The sequence below is a fragment of the Phaenicophaeus curvirostris genome, chromosome 2, assembly GCF_032191515.1.
Source record: "Phaenicophaeus curvirostris isolate KB17595 chromosome 2, BPBGC_Pcur_1.0, whole genome shotgun sequence".
NCBI lineage: Eukaryota > Metazoa > Chordata > Aves > Cuculiformes > Cuculidae > Phaenicophaeus > Phaenicophaeus curvirostris.
In genome coordinates, this window is record NC_091393.1 from 118,732,874 (window position 1) to 118,758,263 (window position 25,390).

A 25,390-nucleotide genomic window follows, 5' to 3' on the forward strand; every position below is an offset into this window, starting at 1 on the left:
CAAGTTGTGTCAGGGGAGGTTTAGATTGGATATCAGGAAAAATTATTCACTACAAGGATTCTCAGGCACTGGCAGAGGCTGCTCAGGGAGGTGGTTGAGTCCTCATCATTGGGAGTATTTAAAAGACAGGTATATGAAGTGTTCAGGGATCTGGTTTAGTAGTGGAAAGGTACAGTCGGACTCAGTGATCTCAAAGGTCTTGTCCAACCAAATGATTCTATGATTCGATGAAAGTATAGTGTTATTGTATGATTCTGTGCTTTTGCATGTGTATGGCTGGGGATAAGGGAAATCGCCCTGTGGGAGAGTTGGAAGAGTTTGGAGAGGAGTTGTGAGTGAGTTGTGTCCAAGCTGTTGGATGGTGGTGAGGCCCTGGCCCAGGCTGCCCAGAGAAGTGGTGGGTGCCCCATCCCTGGAGGTGTTCAAGGCCAGGTTGGATGGGCCTTGGAGCAACCTGATGCAGTGGGAGGTGTCCCTGCCCACAGCAGAGGGGCTGGAACTTGGGAGGCTTTAAGGTCCCTTCCAACCCAAACTGTTCCATGCTTGACCACAAGCCCTGTTGTTAAAGCTGGTCCCTGGCATTTCAGGTTTGAATTCAGTGTTGGCAGTTGTATATCGGCAGGGAGAAGGGCTGGAAGCCAGAGATGGTGTCAGAGAGAGCCGATTGCTGTTTTCTTAGATGTGTTTCGCTGTCACAGGGTCTATGAAGCAGTGCCGAAATCCTGGACCGCCGCAGCTGGAGTGCGCAGCCCCTAAATCCCTTCTTTGTGCAGGTACAGCCACCTTAACTACCGTGTGTTCGTTCATCTCTTAGGTTGTCCGCACAGAAAAAAACAGCCTGAACAACCGGTTCCTGCCGTGGGATGAGATCGAGACGGAGGCCATCCTGTCCATTGACGATGATGCTCACCTGCGCCACGATGAGATCATGTTTGGCTTCCGGTGAGTAGCCTCCGCACACCTCGCCTTTGGAGCCAGACTGTGAGTTTCCACATCCAGGGTCTGCTCAGATGTGGTGTGGCCTCGTGGATGAATCTGGGGCCAGAATTAGGATGAGCACGTCCCTTCCCATGGCTTTCCAACCCATGGCTTTCCAACTCAGTTTCTTGTAGGAGCAATATGTGCTAATGAACTGTTCAATGAGTGGGCTGATGTCAGGTTGTCCAGACAACCTTGATTCTCATGCTTCTTAACCTCAACTCATCAGCTTTCGCTGTTCTGATAAATGTTCCTTTAATTGTTTTGGGGATACGTGACTTCCTAGGGTGGAAGGAAACAGGAAAACAAATCCAATAAACCATCGCGCTCCACCCTTCACATGCTGCTGGCAAGGCCAGGGGGTTCACAGCCCTGGCAGGTGTGATGCTGGTGTGCTTGAGGTGGGACGTCATCCTCTTTGCTTGGTGCCACGTCGGGATGTGGCAGCTATTTTGCATTGTTTTCTGGAGAGCGTGGGGAAGACAGATGTTACAGCAAAGGCTGGTGCTGGTTGCTGTCACTTCTGCTCTCATTCCCACTCTCCTTCTGCTCCAACATCTACGTTTCCCCTTACTTTACCCTGGTAAAATGCTGCTGGAGTACAGGGCAACGGGAGCAAGCAGCTACGTGGGCTCCTGCCGTGGGAGGATTCGGCAGGCTGCTCCAGCAGCTCCTACAGCTGAGCCTCACCAGCTGCCAAGGAGATGCATGAGGAGGGAGCGCTGGAGCTCGTTTGGCTGTGGCTCGTCAGTCTGCCAGGCCGGGAGTGGGAGCTGCGACTGCCAATCCGAGAGCTCCCAGCAGCTGGCTGGGGGGCAGGAGACCGGAACCAGCGCCAGAAAGTGTTGGCTCATGTTTAGGAGGAAGATTAAAAGGCGCAAAATGCCTGGAAACCCAACAAGCTCATGCTGGAAGATGAGAAACGAGGTGCTGAAGTGATTAAAGCAGGGGAGGAGGCGGCAGGGCTCCAGGCTTCCCTTCCCTGCCCTGTTTCAGACTCTTCATCGGGTCTTGGATGTTTCCTCCCCTTCTTTGATTTCTGTTTCCCTTTGCTTTAATGCCGCGGCTGGTCCAGGCTTTACCAGTGAGACCTGGAGAGCATCAAATGAAACTGTGCTGGGTATTATTCTCACTCATGTCCCTGCTTACAAGCACCTTGTTCCCACAAAGCCTCCCTGTGTTAGCATTTTCAGCCAGGGAAGAAAAGAAATGGTGCCTTGGCGACGGAGTGAACCTCTGCCCCTAGCAACTGCGTTTGGTTGAAACTTTGCTTTGTGCTGCAGTTTTGGTGGCCGAAAGCCTCTTCTTGCTCCATTCGCTTCTCAGGAGCGAGCTGGACGAGGGCACCCAGAGTCTGAGGAGCACAGCAGGGACGATTCTCCAGAGAACAGTGTCGCGTTCGTAGGAAGGCGAAATGTGGGAGAAGTGAAAGGGAACGAGTAGGTTTGACTCTGGCTTTTCAAAAGAATCCCACTGGATTGGCAGGATCTGCAGCAAATGAGTGCTTGCTGGGTGGATGGTGCCGGGAAAGCTGCTTGTGGTGCTAATCGCTAGGTTTTCATTACCAGATTGTATCAGAGCTTCTTTAGATTGAGTAGAGGATATGACAATAAACACCTCCTTGCTCCTGGCTGTGCTGGTGAGTGTGATGGAAGCTCAGAGCTCTCAGAAACTTGGTCTCTTCAGCAGCCTGCGATCGCCCTGCAGCCATCACCTCATAGATCTGTAGGAACGGGAGGTTGTGGGAGGAACTCGCATCCACACTAGAAAAATAAAACCCAAAAAGGGCACTTTCTCCCTTATTTTGTGCCTGTGGAGAAGGTAAAACCCTTCTGTGTCCAACATGCAGGGAACACAAACCGTTAGGGAGATGGGATCGGATGATGTGAAGGAAGCCAGCACCTCTGCCCCTGGAAGCTGGGATTTATTTCCCAGGTTAGGTGCGAGGCGCTGATGTTTTTCTTCATTATTCCTGTCAGTGTTGCAGCTCTCCCGTGGGATTTCTTTCCAGGAGAGTGAGCTGCAGATGAGAGCAGAATGCGAAGCAAGCCCACGCTCTCACATGGGAACCTCAGGGTTTCATTCCCTATGGCTTGACTGCGAGCGTGTGTTCAAGTGAAGGATGCGCTTATGGCCCCTGTGGTTTTTCCTGTATGGATAGAGCCTGGGAAGCCACCAGGTGCTGATTTGGGAAGGGAAGCTGGCAGTTTGGCACTCCAGGTCTTCCATCTGGAGACACCAGGGCCTTTGATGTCTTGGCAGCTTTCCCCAAGGGAGCTTGATGATGTTACAGAGCTTCTGGGAGACATCCCAGGGATGAGGGGGAAGAGGCCAGGAGATGCTGGATTCCTCCCAGGGTTGGCTGCTCTGGTCTTTTTATAGACAGCAATGAGAGGCAGCGTTGGTGCATGTGTTGTGCAGCGATGCCCCCGTGCAGGCTGGGGGAAGCTGGGGAAACTGGAAAAGTTTCCCATCTCATCGGCTTTCACTGCCCCTTTCTCTGCCTTCCCATCTGTGGTTGTAAGTTGTCCGTTTTCTCTGTAATTCAGGATCTAATTTTGGGGCACTGGGCTTTTTTGTTAGTTTTCTTTTAAACGACAGCTGTGATAAGTGAGAAAATCCCTTATTTATGAGTTAAGAACACTTCCCTTTGAATAAGGAACTCATCTAAGAGGGGATTGAGGTGAGAAGTTGAGCTTTGGTACTGAGCAGCATTGGTCTGTGCTCACAGCCGGTGTTTGGCTGAGGGACGCTTCAGTTCACATCTAACAGCGTTTAACCTTTAACAAGAGGAGGTCAACGCCTCCTGCCTGTCATTTAAAGCTGAGATTTCTGCGTTGTGCTTCTCAGCCAAAGCCGTGCTCGTCTCCAAATGAGCTCCCATATTTGAGTCTTACAAAAGCCTTTGTGTTTGCAGTGTCTGGAGGGAGGCAAGGGACCGCATCGTTGGCTTCCCAGGGCGTTACCACGCGTGGGACATTCCCCATCAGTCCTGGCTCTACAACTCCAACTACTCCTGCGAGCTCTCTATGGTGCTCACTGGTGCTGCCTTCTTCCACAAGGTGAGAGATCGTGGCCACAAAGCCCTGAGCTTTGTGTTTTCAGCACAAGAAGGATGTGGATCTGTTGGAGTGAGTCCAGAAGAGGCCGTGAAGACAGCACAAGGGGTGGAGCACCTCCCATCCAAGGACAGGCTGAGAGAGTTGGGGCTGTTCAGCCTGGAGAAGGGAAGGCTGTGGGGAGACCTTAGAACAGCCTCCAGCACTGAAAGGGGCTCCAGGAAAGCTGGGGAGGGGCTACTGATCAGGGAGGGCAGGGACAGGGAGAGTGAGATGAGATCTTAGGAAGAAATGTTTTCCTGTGAGGTTGGGGAGGCCCTGGCCCAGGTTGCCCAGAGAAGTGGTGGCTGCCCCATCCCTGGAGGTGTTCAAGGCCAGGTTGGATGGGGCTTGGAGCAACCTGATCCAGTGGGAGATGTCCCTGCCCATGGTAGGGGGGTTGGAACTGGATGGACTTTAAGTTCGCTTCCCACCCAAACCATTCCATGATTCTATGATTTTCCCTTCCTTCTCACAGTAACCAGTTTTTATATGTTGTTGGGGTGGGGTTTTTTTAAAGAACAAATTTTGGAGTGTGCTACTCCTTCTTCCTCATTTCTTCCAAACTGAAACACAGCCAGCAACTGCTCCATGTCCCACCGAGTGATCTCCTTGAGGAGAGGAGGTTCGTGCCCTGTGGGAAGCACCGTGGCACTGAAGCAGGTGAATGGAGCGTGGGGCAAGCACATTTTGGTGATGTTCTCAGTCAGTGAGGATGAGGGTGAGGCTGGCCGGTGTCTTTACTGTAGCATCGTTAGTCTTACGGACTGAAAGCCTTGCAAGGGGTTATTTGCAGGGAAGTCATGGATTTCTGCAGCCCGTGGCTGGTACATGCAGGAGGCGGCTGGTTTATATTGGAAGGGAGCAGTGCAGAAAGGGGCTCTGTGTGACTCTGTATGGAATCATAGAATCACAAAGGTTGGAAAAGCTCTCTAAGCTCATCCAGTCCAACTATCAGCCCAACCCCACTGTGACTACTGAACCACGTCCCCAGGTGCCATGGCCACATGGTTTTTGAACCCCTCCAGGGACGGGGACTCCACCACTGCCCTGGGCAGCCTCTGTCAGGGCTTCACCAATCTTTTGGTAAAGAAATGTTTCCTAATATCCAACCTAAACCTCCTCTGGCACAACTTGAGGCTTTTCCTCTCATCCTATTGCTTATTACTTGGGAGCAGAGACCTCGCTACAACCTCTTTTGGTAGATGGTTTTTTGGGTATGGGGAGGCAACAGCAGGCAAACAGGCCTTGAGAAAAGGGTGGGATGTTCTCCTGAGGGTCACGTCCTGAGCCATCGTATCGTGCTGGGAAGTTTGCACATCAGCTCTTGCTGCCGCACTGACTGCAGCAGCAAAAACATCTGAAGGGGCTGAAATCATCGTTCCTCGATTTCTGAGGTTGCAGGAGCCTTGGAGCTCGGTCAGGGTGCTGGCTGCTTCTCCAGCTCCAGCAGATCTCCTGGGTGCAGGATCAGGCTGTTATGGGGAGTCTCTCTGCTTGGGATGACCTTGAGCAACGTTGTGCTTTTTTTATCCTTTCCAGTACTACGCCTACCTGTACTCCTACGTGATGCCGCAAGCAATCCGTGACATGGTGGATGAATACATCAACTGTGAGGACATCGCCATGAACTTCCTGGTCTCTCATTTGACAAGAAAACCTCCTATAAAGGTAAAACGCTGGGGGGAAGCTTCGTGGTGGGCTTCGTGCTTCCAGAGAAACAGCGGTTTGGCTGATGCCTTCAAAAGGCAAGTGGTGTGTTAGGAAGCTGCTGCGCTCCAGGGGAAACCCAGTTCCTTCCAGGACCATGCAGCATGTACTTCCCTTACCAAAATCTGGCTCTGAAGCGCTGCCTTGCACGTGCTCGAGACTGTCAGCATGTCCTCTGCCTGGCCCAGAGGAGATGCAGTGCGTGTTCACAGCAGTGTGAGAACTCACCACAGTTGCTTAGAAGCAGCCAAATCCCCGCAACAGCGAGCAGATGCGTTGGGGTTTAACGTACCTGGATCAGCAAAGGCCTTTCCAAGCTACTGTTCACAAAAAGACAGATTTCCTTTTTTCCAAAACACGTGACACAAGTAGGAATGGTTTCCTTGCTGATTTTGTGCACCTTTTCAGAGACATTTAGGCTCACGATGTGCAGAGGGTCTGTAGTGCAGACACTGCAGCCCAGCTGAATTTGCCCTGCCCTGTGATAAAGGATGGATGTCACAGATTGGAGCAGGAATTTTGGATGCCGATTGTTCTGCTCTTTATTGCTCCTGGCAAACTGCTCTTCAGGGGAAATTGAGATGAGCTCTTGGGAGGAAATACTTTCCTGTGAGGGTGAGAAGGCCCTGGCCCAGGTTGCCCAGAGAAGCGGGGGCTGCCCCATCCCTGGAGGTGTTCAAGGCCAGGTTAGATGGGGCTTGGAGCAACCTGATCCTGTGGGAGGGATCCCCCTCCAGAGGCTGTGCTGGGTGTCCCAACTTGCTGATTCCTCTCTAGCCGGTGAAAGGAAAGGATTAACTTTCTCAAGCCCTTTTATTTCTGAAACAGCTTCTCAACCCTTAAACAAGCAACAACTAACCAAGCAGTGGCAGATTGTCACCCCCTCCTTCATGTCTTGGCTGTGACAGAGCTGGGGAGAGTCCTTCCTTGCCCGGAGGCCACGTGGCTGCCGAGAGCAGCTGGCACTGACCATTTTTGTCCCTCTCTCCGCAGGTGACTTCCCGCTGGACTTTCCGCTGCCCCGGCTGCCCCCAGGCGCTCTCGCACGACGACTCTCACTTCCACGAGCGACACAAGTGCATCAACTTCTTTGTCAAGGTGTACGGGTACATGCCCCTCCTCTACACCCAGTTCCGCGTGGACTCGGTTCTCTTCAAGACCCGCCTGCCCCACGACAAGACAAAATGCTTCAAGTTCATCTAGGAGCAGGTGCCCTCGGCTCAGCAAGCGTCACCCGGAGGCGGGTGAGGGCAGAGGTGGCTTTTCTTGGCGGGGCTGCGAGTGCAAACCGCCTTTCGCTATTGACTCCGGCCTCCTGCCACGGGGCGAAAGGGACGTTCGGGACTCAGTCGGGCACGTTTCCCCCTCCCTTCCAGCTCTCCCCACAGCGACTGGACTGAGAGACAGGGAACAGGACCTCGTGGCTTCTGTAAAGTCACTCCCTGGGATCATACACTGAGGAATGGCACGCTGGCTAGTGGCTCTGCCCCCTCCCTAGCCAAAGGCAACCATTCTTTTTAATTATAATTATTGTTATTTAAAATGAAAGTGGTTTAGATTTGCTGCGTGAGGCTTTTCTTTTCCCCTTCTTTCTTTTCCCCTTCTTCTTCTTTCTTTTCCCCTTCTTCTTCTTTCTTTTCCCCTTCTTCTTCTTTCTTTTCCCCTTCTTCTTCTTTCTTTTCCCCTTCTTCTTCTTTCTTTTCCCCTTCTTCTTCTTTCTTTTCCCCTTCTTCTTCTTTCTTTTCCCCTTCTTCTTCTTTCTTTTCCCCTTCTTCTTCTTTCTTTTCCCCTTCTGGACCTCCCTGCCGGCTCCAGGGGGGGCCGTAGCAAGGCCAGGGTGGAGTGCTCAGCCAGAGCAAGGTTATTCCCAGCATGAGGGCAGCTCAGGCCACTGCTGCTGTCCCCGTCCCTTCTGCTTGGGACAGCCCTTCTCCTCTCCTCCCGCACGTCCTGGCTCGTCATGCCCTTTGGCGACTACTGAGGACTTTGAAGTGTCATTTGTGACCAGCTCTTTGCTCTGCTCGCGAGCAGGGAAGAGGTTTGGCCCTGGAGGGTCTTTCCCCAGCTCCCACCACCGTGCCAGGGCCGCGGTCTCGTTCTCTGTATCCTTTTCCACACCGCAGGCGCTGTTAAAACTTCCAAAGACAGGGAGCGTGTTTGGGGCTTGGGAACGATCCATCTGCAGCTCAGCAGGGGCTGGCAGCACCCCAGGCTCCTGTGTTCAAGCAGGCGGCCGTGGCCTGTGGTTTCTCCACATCTGCTGCAGCGCCGAAGGCAGCTGGGGAGAGGCTGGGAGCCCAGCCTGGCCTCTTCACACGCACTTTGGGGCTTGTCCGCCAGCCCCTTCCTTCCCCGGCCCTGGAGAGCTGCTCCCCGAGATCAGCCGATAAAATAAACCTTTCCCGCACGCGTGGAGGCAAGCGGATGAAGGTCTGGCCCCAGGGATGGAGGCAGTCGTTCAGCTTTCAGGGTGCAGTTGGAGTCTTCTCTTGCGATTGCTTCACGGAGTGAAGGAAGGAGAAGACGCAAACCCTTCATCCATGCGTAGCCCAGCAGAGCTGAAGCGCGATGCTCCAGCCCAGCCACATGTCCCAGGGCCGGGGCTGCTCCGGGGCTGGATTCCCTGCTCCGCCTTGTCCCTCATCCCCCAGCACAGAGCAAAAAGTCTGCCTGTGGGCCTCAGCATCACTGCCTTAACCCCCGGTCCCACCCGCGCTCGTGGCTGGGAGCTGCATCCACGGGGGAATCCCACCACCACCTTTCCTTCACATCAACTGGGGAACGTCGCTGGGATGGCCTTCTTGGGGCCGTTTGTGCAGTCAGTTCCTCTCCCACTGAAGGGAAACGCTGCTACGTCTGGGCGATCGCTCAATTCCCTGCTCCGTTCTGCTTCCATCACAGCCCGTAACCAGAAGAAAGGACACGGATCACCCTCTTGCATGTTTTTCTCCTCCAACACATCCCAGATGTTGAAGGGTAGCCTGGAGAAGCTCTTGCTGCATAGAGGGGAAGGTAAAACTCGTGTCACTCACCTTAAATCCCTGCTTTTTCTGGCCCTTGAGGTGGGCTGCAGCTCAGCATCCCGGCACCCTGCGGCAGATGGATGTTCCGGCCTCGTTCCATCTGGTCTATCCCAAAAAGGGAGAAGGGAAGCTCTGTCAGCAGCTCCTGGGCTCCCTGGCGAGGGCAGCGCCAGCCTCTCTTGCAGCCCCAGCCGCTCGGTGGCCTCACTGGGCCTGTTCCAGCTGGTTTCCCAGCAGCCCAGAGCTGGGAGTCACTGTCGCTTGTTCCATGGGAAAAGGAAGGAAAGTGCAGCCCATCCTGGGTACAGCCGACGGCTCCTGCCTTCACCAGCACCACAGCCCTGGTCAGAGTATGGATCAAGGTACCTTTTCCTCTCTGTATGGCTTTTCCCCCCCTTTCCACTCTTTTTGTGCTCCAAGCGGAGCAGGCGAAAACTCAGTCTCTTAAAAATGTGACTGGAGGCTCCTGCGAGGCCCTGGAAGCATTTTCAGCCCCTGCTTGAAGTGGAAACATCACCCACAGCTGCACCGGCTTCAGCCTCCCTTGCAGGGCCTGATGCTGCCCTCGTTACCGGGTGGTTCGTTAGCAGCGATGGGGTCACTGAAAGGTCCCTGGGGGGGCTAAGGGGGAGGCAGCGCTGCCTTCTCCAGCCCTCTGCCCGCACTGCGGAGTCAAAGCGGAGCGAGGGTGGGTGCAGGTGTGGTTTGCACTTTAGATACCAGAGAGACGCTGCTCCCCAGCCAGCTGTCAAAAATCCCAGGGGAAATGTTCTTTTTCTAGTGAGAGGCTGGAAGAGAGAGAGCTTGGAAAATGCAGAAGGGATGGGAGCTTTACCTGGGGTTCGCTGAGCCTCCTTGCTCGGCTGCAGTCAGAGCTGAGGGCCAACGCCAGGACAGAGGTTTCTCCCTTTCCATCATGTGTTTTATTCCAAGCTCAGTGGTGGAAATCCAAGTTGTTCTTCTGCCCAGGCTCTTGACACCCTCAGCTCTGGGTTTTTCGGAGGATGCCTGGGGTCAGGCTTGGAGCCTTGTGACTGTGGGGGAAGAGTCTGCACGATGGGATCACTGTGTGTGTGGGAGGACAGTTTCCTCTTGGCTGCGACTCCTGAGTGGGGAAGGACGAGGCAGCAGTCGCTGCGAGGCCCTAAGGGCAGGAAAGTCCAGGAGGATCCTCTCCTTCTGCACCCCCAGGGCTGCTGCTCTCCCTCCTGCTCCTCTGCTGCTGTGGCTCTTCCATAAATTGTCCCAAAGAGCCACCCAACCCCCTCTGGAGTACGGATTTGCCATTTACATCCTGACATTCTGCTCCCGAGCCCTCCCAGGATCTGAAGGGGCATTTTTTCTGGGAGCACTCCGGCCCCTCTCCCCACCCCCGTTACCCTCCTTCCCTGCCCATCGCTCTCCTGTGATTTCAGGAGGTCCCAGGTTAAATCCGAAGCTCAGGTTAGGTTCTGCGATTCATCTCCCAGCTCCAGCGCGGAGCAGCCTGGGGCCCGCGGTCCCCCCAGCCCCAAGGAGCCGGGATGTGTCTTGGTGGCTGCACCTTTCCCAAGGGAAAGGCCTTTTCCCTTCCTGCTGCTTCCCCAGGAGCGCAGGTGGGTGCAGAGCGAGGTCCTTCTCACGCTGGCTGTAAATAGCATCGTCTGCGGTGACACGTTCCCCCCCGGCGTGTCCCCTGCCCTCCCCGCACCGTGGTTGTGCCGACTGCTCCGTGAGCACCGGGTTTAAAACTGAGAGGAAAAACAAAAAAAACCCACCTCCTTCCACACGAGCACAATGTTGAGTTCTTTTGTAAAAGGATCCAATAAATGGAGATTTAACTTGAGAGCGACTCCGTGCCTGCTTTGCCGGGGCTGGGAGAGAGGGGGGGAACTAGAAGGGTGCTGGCAGCAGTGGGGCTGCTCCATGGTCGCAAGGCACCCCCCCAAACCAATCATCTCTCCAGGCCTGGGTATCCCAAGGGAGCTGCTCTGGAATGGTGGAAACCCCTTGGGAAGAGCAGCATCAGCTGCTAAAGGCGGTTGCCCCCCTAGACAAGTCATGCTTGGGCCAAGAGACCCCCCAGTCTGACCCCAGGGTCACTGGGCCCTCGTGTAGCTTCAGGGCATGTTGCATCCCAGCCACCAGAGTGACATGGGGCTGCTGGTGGCAGTGGCGACATCCAGCAAGGACAGCAGATCAAGGGCAGGGTCTGGAAACACTTAAATTCCTCTATTGCATTTTTGTCAGACCTCACCTGGAGTCCTGAGTCCAGTTCTGGAGCCCTCAGTGCAGCAAGGACAGGGATCTGTTGGAGCAAGTCTAGAGGAGGCCACGAAAATGATCCAGGGATCTGGAGCACCTCCCATAGGAGCACAGGCTGAGAGAGGTGGGGTTATTCAGCCTGGAGAAGAGAAGGCTCCAGGGAGACCTTAGAGCAGCCTCCAGGACTGAAAGGGGCTCCAGGAAAGCTGGGGAGGGGCTCTTGATCAGGGAGGGCAGGGACAGGATGAGGGGGAACAGTTTTAAACTGCAAAAGGGGAGACTGAGAAGAAATGTTTTCCCATGAGGGTGGGGAGGCCCTGGCCCAGGTTGCCCAGAGCAGTGGTGGCTGCCCCATCCCTGGAGGTGTTCAAGGCCAGGCTGGATGGGGCTTTGAGCAACCTGATGCAGTGGGAGGTGTCCCTGCTCATGGCAGGGGGTTGGAACTGGGTGGGCTTTAAGGTCCCTTCCAACCCAAACCGTTCTGTGGTTCGGTATTCACAGAACAAACCAGGGCCCAGTGCTGGAGCCGCTGTAGGTAACGAGCAGGAAGAAGCTCTCAAGGACTCACATACTCCTGGCGCGCTCTTCCCTCCTCTCTCCCAGCTCTGCTGAGTTTCTCACATGGCCTCTGGGTGTTAAGAAGATTCATAGAATGGCTGCTCCAAGCCCCATCCAACCTGGCCTTGGACACCCCCAGGGATGGGGCAGCCACAGCTTCTCTGGGCAAATAAAATAATCTTTTTTGAGATTTAATTACAAGTTGAAATACATCCAATTCTTTTATTCTGTTTTGAAGTGATGATGAAGGAGCTGAGTTACTGCAAACACTAAACTCTGACGAGGAGCAATGACTCTGCAACAGGTTTATCATCACGTTAACGAGACTGTTTCTCTCACACCCGTGACAAACACACACAGCAAAGCTACGGCTGCTGGAGCCGGCGCATCCATCGCCTGGGAATCCTTAATGTGTACAAAATGCAATATGAAAACTGCACTAGCAAATAGTTTATCACAGAGCTGTTCTTCCCTTGCCTTCATCTCCCCAAAGCCACAAAGCCATCTCCTCTACCCTGGACACTCAAAAAGCTCGAAAGGGTGCTGGGCCACCTATAAATCACCTAAAAGGTTGGACCAGATGGTCTTTGAGGTCCCCTCCAGCCTGACATTCCATGAAGGAGTTGTTATATTTTATAAACACGTACGTAAACACGCAGGCAGATGTGGGATGAGCCTGTAGATGCTCTTACAAACCACAGGACGTGCTTCCTCCTTGGCAGCCTGAACTGTGCCTTTTATTTTAAACACCAAATAAATAGAAAACAATGCACTAAAACCCAAACAGCAGTAAATCTGAGAAATCAATCGCTTCTAAAAGCAAAACTATTAACTAAGTTTGGGCCCCAAATAGATGATTCTGGGAGTGAAAAGCCTCCCCAGGTCTGCAGTACAGGTGGCTTTGGACAAATGACTCGGTATTTCAACCAGGATTTGGGACTGTGGGGGCTGAAGGTTTTCTGGAAGGGAGAAACAAGAGGCACTTAACTCTCAAAGGTTCTTTGTGAGCATTATGAGTTTAATTGCTTTATATACTTTAGGAAGGATCTTCCTGAGCTACTATCCCCAGGAGATACCTGGGTTTTGTGTGTCTTAAAGAGCCTAGAGCTGGGTGGACAACTCTTGTCATAAGGGGTGAGGTGCAGCATCAATAACCATTGCTAACACAGCTTTTCCAAAGTCCCTCGGTTTCTGCGAGGACTGGCCAGGCTCTCACTGCTTTGAAATGATTCTACATGTCCAGCAGAGCCTCCTTTTTTCTATTTTTACTTTTATAACCTCAGTCTTACCAGTTTTCCTGCTCCTCTTCAAGCCAGTGAAACACACAGGCAGCGTGTAAATGGAGGACAGACAGGAAACTGGATCTGGTAACTGGGAAGGAGCAGTCGGAATAAAAAATACCGGAATAAAAAATATCCGAGGCCATTGGTTCAATATTCTTGTAGTGCTGCCTCAGGTAAAGGACTGGGGCACATGTTGCTGAGCGGGTCACACAGAGAAACGTCTTTATCTGCACACGATTTCACCCTGACCTGGTAGACAGACACTATTTACCTACTCTCCTGTAAGATTCCAACTCCTGGTTTTACAGCACATGTATCCCCCCCAACATATTCAAAAACTGCTTAAAAATAACAGGTAAAAACATATAGATATTAAAAAAAATACTCCCTTGCTTCTCCTTGAAGAGAAAGGTGGTTTCTGGTCTCTGTGAATCAGGAAATTCTCTCTCTCCCTCTGGAAAGCTCTTTGCTCTGCTGCGTCTCCTGGCAGAGCTGCCTGATGTCCATGAGCTAAAATTTCTGCAGGAATTTGAGAACCAGGTCACGCAGTTTCACCCTCAAAGGTTCATCGTTGTCGCAGATGATGTGTGTGGAATCCTCCTCGATCTGAATGAGGGTTTCTGCCTCCTGGAGGAGGACAATGTGGCCCTTGGCTGTGTCCTCCACCTTCACGTCACTGAAACCGTGCTGGATGCAGCATTGGAGAGGGAGCAAAAGAGAGAGAAGTTACTGCAGCACAGGAGAAGAGCTAGAGATGAAAGACTAGGGCACGGGGGGAGGAGAGGGGAGAATGGCTACGAAACAGATATCCTTGATCTCTGGGATAAGCAGAGGAAGCACCCATAGGATAAGCCAAGTGTGGATTATCACACAGACGGATAAACTACAGAACAGGGAGGCTCAAGCCAGCATTTCCCACCACGCCAGGTCACTGCAGTTGCCCTTTTCCCTCTCCATTTTCTCCAATGAGTCACACAGGAGGAAAATAGGGCTCCACAGAGCAGTAAACAGCTGCTTGCAAGTTCAGCCACCAAGACCCTGGTCCTCAGAAAGCTTCTCCATCAGTGGAACCATTTCCAGGGTCACTTCTTGGAATCACAGAATGGTCTGAGTTGGAAGGGACCTTAAAAGATCATCCAGTTCCAATCCCCTTCCTCACTCACGTTACCCTGTTTTCACAAAACTGGTAGGAACTTAAAATACTTTTGAGACCTCCTCCCCATTGTTCAAATTTACTGGAAATCAGCTGATGAGTCCAAAAGTTACATGGGGGAAACTCACTCACCTGGAGCGAGCCCCAAAACTCTGCTTCCATAGGAAACCAGGAGCGGACAACTGCCACGAAGCCCCGATATCAGGAGATGCCTCCCCAGGGAACTACTCCCCCCATACTCACCGCAGGGACACTCATTCCCTGAAGTGCTTTTTCAGCTCCATAGCCCTTCTCCATTGGAAGCCACACTAAAACTATTTTCCCTCTCTCTGCTAACAAACCTGCCCCTTTCTGAGATTGGTAGAAACCTGCCTGAACCTCACTTGCCACGGAAGATTTAATAATTACCTTCTCAAGTGTCTGCACAAACTGGTCCACAGGAATGGAGCCGCTCAGCAATGGCTTCAAAGGTTTACACTCCGGCACATCATCACTCACTCGCTTTCTCTTCTTGCTGGCGGGAGGCTGTGGGGGCTTCGGAGGGAGCTGGTGGGTGAGAAGGCGCACAATGACGCGGTGAATCACATCAGCTCCCGGTAACATCATTGGAATAACAAGCATGAGATTCAAATGGAACACAGATTTTGTTTGACCAAGGGGGAGCATTGCGGTGCTGAAGAGGTGAAGAGAAACCAAGCCCTGGGCTCCAGTGCAGCTCTGCACACACAAACCACTATTTATGGAAATAAATGTTTCGGAAACAGCATGGCCAGCAGGATCAGGGAAGTGATTGTTGCCCTGTACTCAGCACTGGAGAGGCTGCATCTCAAATATTGGGTCCAGTTTTGGGCTCTTCACTCCAAGGAGGACATTGAGGGGCTGGAATGCGTCCAGAGAACAGGAATGGAGCTGGGGAAGGGTCTGGAGAACAAGCCTTATGAGAGGCCCTGGGGTTGTTTAGCCTGGAGGAGGCTGAGAGGAGACCTCATCACTGCTACAACTCTCTGAAAGGAGGTTGGAGCGAGGTGGGTGTTGGTCTCTTCTCACCAGTGACAGGAGATAGGATGAGAAGAAATGGCCTCAAGTTCTACCAGGGCAGGTTCAGATTAGATAGCAGGAAAAAATTCTTCACTACAAGGGTTCTCAGGCTCTGGCAGAGGCTGCCCAGGGAGGTGGTTGAGTCCCCATCCCGGGGGGGATTTAAGAGATGGTTAGATGACGTGTTCAGGGATCTGGTTCAGTAGTGGACAGGTATGGTTGGACTCAATCTCTAAAGCCTTTCCCAATCAAATGATTCTATGAAATCAGCAATATTAGTTCAAATCTCCATTATCTTAAAATTTCTGTCGAATTCAGTTCTTATTTCTTACTGGCCTCAGAAAATGAGTCTTTAGGGAGAACTTGAATATGGACAAGAAGGCACAAGAGATGCTGCAGTGCCTGAAAACTCTCTGGAGCATGATCTGGGTGTACTTTTTGCTGCTGCAGAAAGATCTTCTGCCTTAACTCACTCCAAGATCTTTCTCCTTCAGCAGGGAGGGGGAGGCAGGCTTAGCACGTGCAGCGGTAGCTGACCTGGCGCTGTGTGGGTGGGCAAGGAGTGGGGTTAACCGAGCACTTCTGAAAGTGCATTTCATAGAGGTGAAAACCAGATTCCTACAGAAAGAACAGTGAGGAAACCATTGTATAACATAAGTCTATGTATCCTGTGCCAGCACTTGCTGCTAAGCAGATCCATCGGATACCATCACCCTTTGGAGAGCCTAAAGGAGGTGGTAGGAAGAGCGTACACGCTCCTACGTTGTTCCAGGACGCACAATCTGCTTCTTGGTAAACAGGGCAACTTAAGGAAGGCCGTGGCTGCGCCTTCACATGCCTCTGACCCTCAGTTCTCAGGACACAAGAGCCTGATTGATGCTGATCCTGACACACGAGTTATAGGAGAGAGCAGTATGAGTTGTAGCACCTCTTCAGGAATAATCTTGCTTCCCCTTTTATCTTAGCCAGGCACGTGGCCAATGAAAAAAAGGGCAGAGAGATTTATTTGCATCCCACTCTGTGTGTAATTCCTCACTCACACACACCAGGACAAAGCATCTGACAAGGACTCTGCTCTTGTGGGGAAAGAGTTGCTGGAGAAGCTGCTTCATGAGAACAGCTGGGGCCCCAGATGGCAGAAAACCCAGGGTACAGATATTTTTCTCCCTTTCCCATTATACTGTACCTGCAGCACATGCTTGTTGTCTTTAGTATGCAACACGGCAGAAACTGTTGCTAAGGAAATACCAGGCTTAATCTCCAAGGGCACAAGCGAATCTGCAAGCTAAAGCAGAAGAAGGATTTTTGTTCAGCAAAGATAATCTCAATTTGTATGAATCCAGCTGTGATTTAAATTAGCAGCATGGTATTTTTAAACACAGACTAACAAACTGTAAGCACAAACCCACTGATACAAAGACAAAGCACTCCTCTTACCTGCTTAGCTCTCCTTCGCAGAGTTTCATACTGTTACGAGAGTGGCATTTTCAGTAACTGGGGCAAGTCTCAAAAACCAACACAATTCAAGAGAACCTTTGCTTAAAAAGACATTGACTATTAATAATTTTGAGTAGTAAAACTCAATCTAATCTCATTATTTACTGTGTGTGTTATGTTGACGGACAATGAAAATCAAAGCCAGATTCCTTTCAGTTCCCTAGCGCTGTGCATTGGGGCTGCAGAATAGCTGGAAGAAAAGGGTTTGTTCTTAAAAACCCAATGTCTCTGTTGACTGGTTTGAATTGTTTCCTTACAACATTGCACAGAAGCCCTTCCAGTGCCTTCTCTTAAAGACAAATTCTAGCCTTGGCTCCAACTTTGAATTCAGTGCCAACCTCCCAAGATCCTCAGCACTGAGGGTGTTGGCAGTTCTGTACCTGCTGAGACCGGTGGAAGTTGGCCAGCATAGAAACACCTCTTTCAGCCAGGTTTCCACTGCAGAAAACCGCTCATGAAGACAATATAATTCCCTCCTTCCCTCCAAGAAGCTCTGTATGACAATACACCGGGTGCCCTGTCCATGGCTGCAGCCAGGATCTCAAGCTAGATAAAAAGCGAGGATGCGTGAAGTGTGCCCTGTGTCTGCACAGAAGCTCTGCAGGTGCCTAACAAAACAAGAATGGGCAAGGTTGCTCGTGCATTAAACCCTGGATGGAAGGACTTCTCAGCTGTGAAGACAAGTAACACCTAAAGGGACAGAATCTACCTTGCTGCTTCTCCCAACAGTTGCACCATCAACCCATCTCATGTAGAAAGAGCCTACGCAAAACAATCTTCATCTGAAATCCACTCCTTTTCATCGTCAAACACATGGCACCTCCAGTTGGAGCCAGATATTAAGAAGAGGTTAACCTCCAGGTAAAGGAGTTGCTCCGAAACTTAAGCCATCTACTATAGTACTTCTGCAGAGCAGAACTCTGGAGAACCAGCTGTTCATCACAGCAAGGCAATGACAATTCTTTCCCTTGCCAGATGCTCCCATGCATGAAAAGCCGGAAGAGAATCTGCATGGAATTTGGACAAGCACGGGTTACTCGCATTTTGGAGACAGTGCACCCGAAGCAAAGATTCAGTTCCTTGGCAAAGACCATCAAGTGAATTTTCAACAGGATCCAAACCAGGGGAAGGATGGAGCAGAACAACTGAACCCTGCTGCTTCTTGAGAAATTCTTAAGAGGAGGCCACAAAGATGATGTGAGGGCTGGAGCACCTTCCATATGAGGACAGGCTGAGAGAGTTGGGGCTGCTCAGCATGGAGAAGAGAAGGCTGTGGGGAGACCTTAGAGAAGTCTCCCAATGCTGAAAGGGGCTCCAGTAAAGCTGGGGAGGGACTTTTTATAGGGTCCTGTAGTGACAGGACATGGGGGAATGGCTTTAACTTGGAAGGGGGAAGATTTAGATTAGACTTTAGGAAGAAATTCTTCCCACTGAGGGTGGTAAGACCCTGCCCCAGGTTGCCCAGAGCTGTGGTGGCTGCCCCATCCCTGGAGGTGTTCAAGGCCAGGCTGGATGAGGCTTTGAGCAACCTGATGCAGTGGGAGGTGTCCCTGCCCATAGCAGAGGGGCTGGAACTTGGGAGACTTTAAGGTCCCTTCCAACCCAAACTGTTCCATGATTCTATGACCCTATGAAATTTCAGGCACCAAAACTCTACAGCTGAGTACTCTGGTCTGCTGTAAATTATGAATATGTAGGTGATTGCTCTGTTACTGCAAAGCTCTAATCTTTGTGAATATAGAAACAACCAAACTTGATTTCAAAAAGCTCTTGCAACGTGGCATAATCCTTTTGCCATCAAAGTATTGAGAAAGCTTTGCTGTTGGTTTCAATGGCAGCAAAGTTCACCTACTTCTAAGAACTTCTGAAAAATCTTGCCTACCACTGCTAAAGCTGCAGGAGCATGTTGAGAGCACCTCCTTGAAATAAAACAGTTGGATAGATGACACAGACATTTTAAGGCTGCACTCAAAACCCTTACGTTTTGCACACATTCAGACTTGGTGATAAAACTGAATATGTGCAAACGTAGGGGATTTGAATGCAGCCTTAAATCAAATCAAAATTTCATGGAGCAGTTCAGATTGCTCTTTCCCTGGGATTCTGTTCAAGACCTTTAAAGAAGACAATCTGAATACAACCTTTAGAGTTTGCTGTTTAAGGCTAAGAGAATGAAAATATAATGATAATTACCTCTTCAAATTCCCCCTGGGACCTAAAAATAGTGACACTGGCAGCAGTGTGTTACGCTGCACTTCACAGTGGTCAAAGGCGCTTCCCATTCCCACCAGCTTCCAGAGGAGGATCAATAGAAAATGGGCTCTAATGAAAAACACATGGCAAACTGACAAACATTGTAAAGAGAAAGAGCCTTAAAAACCAGAGTTGATTAGAATCAAAGTCTGCTTCTACCACTGAAATGCTTTGATATTAACATTTATGCAGGTTTTAACCACACAGTTGGTAAATGGCAACAATTTAACTATTAACAGTCAAAAAGACAGCAAGACAGACATTCATTTTTATTTTCTCTAAGCTACTGCCTCATCCGTCTCGCAACCCTCTCCATGTTGCAGCCAATCCTTTCATTACAGAAGCCCACTGACCCAAAACGAAAAGGTCGTTCAATCACATCCAGTAATTCACCCACCAAGGCCAGACAGCGCTGCTCCGTGCCTTTCTGACTGACCTCCTGCACGCACAAATCTCAGGACTCTTCCAAAAAGCTGGATTAAAGAAACCCTTTTCAGTGAGATAGCGAAGCTTGTCTGCACTCCAAGCAACAGCAGCTCCACCAGTTCCTCTCACGAGCTGTTCCAAACTTTTAATTTTCCTTGCAGCTAGGAAACCGTGTCTTATTTCAAGGTTGAATTTGTCCAACTTTCAGTTGCTGGATCTTGTTATGCTTTTGTCTGCGTGATTGAAAAGCCCCCTACTACGCAGGAATAAATGTTTCTTCCTTCCAGTCATTATCACAAGCCTAATGCCACATGCTGACACTGGGGAAGTCACAAAAGCAGAGATGCGCGGCACTGAGCACTAACATCGTATTAATCAGTCCCCTGCCTATGGATGAGCACTTGGACTGCCTTAAGACAAACTTGTGTCTCTATGTGTACTGACTATCTTGCTTTTTTAAAGACCTCCTGCTAAGGGAAGTTCAAAACAGACATCAACCAAAACCCAAAAGTTAGTGACTCTTGGGGGTCTGAAACTGCAAGCGCGGATGTGAACCTTGTTAAGAGCTGAGGGAGAGAGGAGTCAGCTTGGGAAGTTCTGCTCCCACAGTCTAAGCTGCCCATCTATGCTTGTACAGAGTAAAGACATCATTACCATAAACTGCAGGTGAATTTTTAGCGTAGGATTGCATTTACCACCACAAAATGAGGTCTGACACGTACTAATGCTAGCCCAGGGACTGCTGCTTGTCAAACTTGATCTGCTTCTAAGGAAGGGCTGCGCCCAAAGAACCGCGACTAGCAGGGCCAGGGAGGGGATTCTGCCCCTCTGGTGAGATCTCACCTGGAGTCCTGCATTCAGATCTGGAACCCTCAGCCCAGGAAGGACATGGATCTCTTGGAGCAAGTCCAGAGGAGGCCACAAGAATGATCCAAAGGCTGGAGCACCTCACACATGAGGACAGGCTGAGAGAATTAGGCACATTCAGCCTGGAGAAGAGAAAGCTGGGGGAAGACCTTAGAGCAGCCTCCCAGTACTTAATGGGGGCCTGTGATAAAGCTGGGGAGGGGCTCTTGATCAGGGAGTGCAGGGATAGGATGAGGGTGAATGGTTTTCAGCTGAAAGAGGGAAGACTGAAATGAGATCTTAGGCAGAAATGTTTTTCTGTGAGGGTATTGAGGCCCTGGCCCAGGCTGCCCAGAAGTGGTAGATTACCCCTCCCTGGAGGTGTTCAAGGCCAGGCTGGATGGGGGTTGGAGCAACCTGATCCAGTGGGAGGTGTCCCTGTCCATGGCAGGGGGGTTGAAACTGGATGGGTCTCTTCCACCTCAAACCATTCTAGGATTCTTATGATGTTTGATTTGGTGGTAGGAGCCAGAGCTGCAACTCATAGAATCACAGAATCATAGAATCATAGAATAACCAGGTTGGAAGAGACCCACCAGATCATCGAGTCCAACCATTCCTATCAAACACTAAACCATTCCCCTTAGCACCTCGTCCACCCGTGCCTTAAACACCTCCAGGGAAGGTGACTCTGGACCAAACTAGAGAAATCAAAGACTTGAAACAGAGCTGTGAAACCACTGGCCAGGACAGACCCATTATGAACTCAACACATTGCAAGTCCCTAGGAAAAATAAAGAAAGAATAAAGTTGCAATGCACTCCTTGGGGCAGAGGTCAGTTTTGTTCAGTGTTTGGGCAACACCTACCAGGCAGAAATGCTACGAAGAAGTCCACTGCTCACACTGCTTTACTACAGGAATATTGTAAAGGGAAGGAAGATTTTAAAAGCTCAGCAGAAGTGGATCACAGCCGACAAACACAACAGCTTTCTCTGTTGAAGGAATTGGTGTGGTCACAGCCTGTGCTTCAGGCACTGCCAGAGGCTGTCCAGGAAGGTGGTTGAGTCCCCATCTCTGGGGGTATTTAAAAGACAGGTGGATGAGATGCTTAGGGATCTGGTTTAGCAGTGGACAGATATGGTTTGCCTCAATGAACTCAAAGGTCTTTTCCAACCAAACAATTCTGTGTTTCTACGATGCACTGGCAAGTTACCACATGGACTGTGGATTTCTACAGCAGTCCTGAGGTGGGGAAAGTGCTGGTTAAAGCAAAGGTATCCTCAGATAACTACTAGGCTTTTGCTGCAGTTCCTGAAGGATCAGTCTTGAGCCTACTCCCATCCAATTTCTGTTAATGACCTCAGTATAGAATGAGGAGAGTGCTCAGAAGGCCCTTGTAGAGGCACTATTAAAAGAAAGACTAGGCTATCATAGAGGAGAATTAGATGACCTCAAGAACCAGAGTGAGAAAAACAAGATGAAATTCAATAGCATGAACTGCAAGGCCAGGAGCTGGGCTGCTTTGAGCTGGCAGCTGCTGGAAATGACAGAGGTGAAGGGGCCAGGTCTATTAGTCCATCCCATGAGAACTAAGAGTCACAAATATGACACGGCCATCAAAAAGCTAAATGCAGCTCCAGAAAATATCAGGTAATTCTAGGAGAGATGAGATATTGCCATTGCATTTGGCCCAGTGAGATCTCACCTGAACTACTTGTAAATTGTGGGCAATTGGAGTTCAATATACACTGAAGGGTAGATTAGGGCAGGAGAAAAGCATCTTCCCAGTGTACCTTTAACAGGAAAAGAGGTCCTAAATATTCCACATGCTTAAAAGCTGTGCAATAGCCCATTCACAAGCAGGGATGATCTGTATAGTCAGTTTTGTAAATAGAGGCACCAGGGCAAGTTCAGATTAGACAGCAGGAAAAATTCTTCACCAAAAGGATTCTCAGGCACTGGCAGAAGCTGCACAGGGAGGAGGTTTAGTCCCCATCCCTGGAGGGGTTTAAAAGACAGGCAGATGAGGTGCTGGTTTAGCAGTGGACAGGTATGGTTGGACTCTATGATCTCAAAGGCCTTTTCCAATCAAATGACTCTATGGATGGCAATTTTAAGAAAGGAAGATAATTTACCTCACCTCCTACCTCCCTCCTTTCTCTTATCCCTTCACTATCTGAGTACCAGGAGCTCTGTGGTCAAGTCACTCGAAACCAGACACAGAAACGCACAAGACACGTACAAGAGATTTTTATGGTGTGGGCAGAAGTCTCAAGCAGATTCAGCCTTGGCTTTGTGCCACCTGCTAAATCAGGCAGAGTCTGAGTGCAGGAAGTATGCAAGGATCAGATCGTGCAGAGGAAACACAAAGACGTGTGGTCAAACATGTGCACCGGAGGCGAAAGGTCTAAAGATTTAAATACACCTGGGGACTAAGCATTGATGAGCAGCAAGCCTATTAAACAAGGCACAAGCATGCTGCAGGCTGGATGTGCAGAAGGATGGAGATCGGGGAACCTTTCTAATGAGACTTAAAGGAACAAAGGCACTTCCAACAGAGAAGAACAAACATCCTAGAACTAAGGGCATCTATACAATCCTTAGTGGGTGATCTTAGTTGTGTCTTGTTGGGGTTTCAACCTCAGATTTTACAGTATCCAAGTGCTTTAAATGGGATGATTAAGTTGCTAAACTAATGCTAACTTAATATATCTTTCAGTCGCTGTGGGTCTGCTACAATTCTCTCTGGAGTGGATTTTAAAGTCTCATTAACCTCAGTGGATGAAGAATCATACCATAAATACATGAAGTTTTTGATATTATTGCTTGCAAATGCCTACATCTTAGCTATTCTGTTCCACAAAACCAACATCTAGCAGAGGAACAAGACAGGCAGAAGCGACAGCAGCGTGCCCAGGTGCACAACAGCAGCCTGGTTCATATCAGAAATGGTGTGGCCAGCAAGAGTAGGGAGGAGACAGTCCCTCTGAACTCAGCGCTGGTGAGGTCACACCTCAAATTCTGGGTTGAGTTTCACGCCCCTTGCTCCAAGAAAGACAATGAGGATCTGGAGCGTGTCTGGAGAAGGGGAACGGAGCTGGGGAAGGGTCTGGGGTGCAGGAGTTCTGAGAGCAGCTGAGGGCCCTGGGGCTGTTTGGTGTGGAGAAGAGGAGGCTGAGGGGAGACCTCATCACTCTCAGCAGCTCCTAGAAAGAAGGTTGGTGCCAGGTGGGTGCTGGTCTCTTCTCTCAAGTAACAGGGGATAGGATGAGTGGAAATGGCCTCAAGTTGTGCCAGGGGAGGTTTAGACTGTATATTACTGAAAATTTCTTTCCTGCAAGAGTGCTGAAACCCTGGCAGACGCTGCTCATGGCTGTGGTGGAGTCCCCATCCCTGGAGGGGTTCAAAAACTGTGTGGCTGTAGCACTTCGGGACATGGTTCAGTCGGCACAGTGGGGTTGGGCTGACGGTTGGACTGGATGAGCTTAGAGAGCTTTTCCAACCTTAATGATTCTTTGGCAGTCTTGCACTTCCGAGCAATGAAACAAACTTCTTCTTTACTGTGTTCAACTAATGGAGCAGGGCTTTGGCTCAACACGATGAACCTTACCCCCGAAGTCTGGAGATCAAACCAGAAATAGATGCACTGACAAACCAAAAGGAGAGGGTCTGTGCTAGAATGAGGGAGGGACTCCAGACAGTTTTACAGACAGTGGAACATAGAATCATAGAATCATAGAATCATAGAATGGATTGGGTTGGAAGGGACCTTAAAGCCCATCCAGTTCCAGCCCCCTGCCATGGGCAGGGACACCTCCCACTGGATCATACTGCACAAAGTCTCATCCAGCCTGGCCTTGAACACCTCCAGCGATATGGATTCAAGTGAGCTTGAGCTGAAGGGAGGAATGATAGCAGCAGAAGCTGGCAGGATGGTTATATTTCATTTACTTTGTGGTACACGAACCTACGGAATTTTCATTCAAGGAGGAACAGTCAGAGAAGAATGAATGGAGAGATCAAGAGACTGGGTAATGGCAGGTCACCAAAATAAGTCAAGTGCGAGAAGACAACAAAAATCAAACTGAAACATGGAATGAAGTTGGAGAGGTAAGACGAAAGCCATGTTTTGCCTCCCTTTCACTCCAAAAGGGAATTGCCAAGATCCTATGTTGTAAAATAGTCAAAACAGGAGAAGGTGTGATAACTACGTAATTATGATGGGCTGCCAGGTGGCTTTTGCCCTAATTCTTCTCTGCAATAGTTCTTTATAATTTCACTCCCAGTCAGGCTGTGCATTGCACACTCACAGTCTGCCATACTGGCTTGGGTCCTGAAGAACTTGCGAATAAGAGTATCTGAAAACCGCAGAGCCCTCACTGAAGTCAGCCTGCTGCTGAATTCAAGTGATCCGCACCATTGTTCAGCTGTAATTAAACTGGAGGCACATTATTTGCTCAGACACCACTGTTTAATTTATCTGTTTGCTCCAGAAGGTGTTTTCCATTTTCCCATCTTCTCCATGTGAACAGACAATGCTTAACCAATTTCCAGGAAGCCGTCTTTTTCTTTTTATTTTTTAAAGTGAAAGGCAGATGCCGAGAAGAACAAATTAGTTAAAGCGCAAAGGTTTCCACAATACCTCTGGGAGCCATTCCAGCCCGGTGCCTTGGGACTGGTAAAACCTCTCTCTAAACAAAGGCTGCTCAGAGTATAAATCTCATTAACATACAACAGTCCTGCTTGACCTGACTCTGCTCTTTGGTGAAGCGATTGCAGTGTAGACAAGCTCCAGCAGCACTGGTAAATGCACATCCATCTGACAGGCCAGAATCTGAACCACTGAAACAGTTTTGGAAAGGAATTCTCAGGCTGCCACACCATCAGCCTGTATCAAACTATGCTGAGCCAACTGTTTGGTTTAAGGCTTTAAGAATAGAGAGAGAAGTTTGAGCACATGGCTGCTTCTGAGAAAGGACTGTGGCTGCGAGGGCAGGGCCCCAGGCAGGACTTTATGAAGCAGGCATTCTTTTATAAGGTTTTTAGCCATACTGTTGATCCAAGTCCCAGCCCTGGAGTAGATCTAGCAATTACTTATTTCACCAGGGTGGATTTCATCATTCCATTTTTTTAGCTAACACGGTTTTGATAAATAAGACACCTTTGCAATGTTTACTAGGAGGTATAAAATACCCTTTCCAGTTGCCACTTGACCCTGTGCAGAACCCCGGGGTTGGTGGTAGCCCACATGAAACAAATCATAGCGTCATAGAATGGTTTGG

General features: G+C 50.1%; 2 protein-coding genes across 8 annotated transcripts in view; one reads left to right on the top strand and one right to left on the bottom strand.

The window, feature by feature from the left end:
- EXTL3 (exostosin like glycosyltransferase 3) overlaps positions 1 to 7,344 on the top strand; it is a 130,864-nt gene extending 123,520 nt beyond the window's left edge. For all 5 annotated transcript variants that reach the window (XM_069850633.1, XM_069850636.1, XM_069850635.1 and 2 more), the window contains 4 exons: positions 815 to 942; positions 3,896 to 4,040; positions 5,619 to 5,747; positions 6,780 to 7,344. In XM_069850633.1, coding sequence (XP_069706734.1) covers positions 815 to 942; positions 3,896 to 4,040; positions 5,619 to 5,747; positions 6,780 to 6,989 — 612 coding nt within the window. In that variant the 3' untranslated portion in view covers positions 6,990 to 7,344. The remainder of the gene's footprint in view (positions 1 to 814; positions 943 to 3,895; positions 4,041 to 5,618; positions 5,748 to 6,779) is intronic.
- A 4,979-nt stretch (positions 7,345 to 12,323) lies between these two features.
- The window catches only part of INTS9 (integrator complex subunit 9), an 88,058-nt gene continuing 74,991 nt past the window's right edge, over positions 12,324 to 25,390 (bottom strand). For 2 of the 3 annotated variants that reach the window (XM_069850658.1, XM_069850657.1), the window contains 3 exons: positions 16,272 to 16,370; positions 14,456 to 14,593; positions 12,324 to 13,581 (listed from right to left, as the gene is read on the bottom strand). In XM_069850658.1, coding sequence (XP_069706759.1) covers positions 13,405 to 13,581; positions 14,456 to 14,593; positions 16,272 to 16,370 — 414 coding nt within the window. In that variant the 3' untranslated portion in view covers positions 12,324 to 13,404. The remainder of the gene's footprint in view (positions 13,582 to 14,455; positions 14,594 to 16,271; positions 16,371 to 25,390) is intronic. The other variant, XM_069850659.1, reaches the window with a different exon arrangement.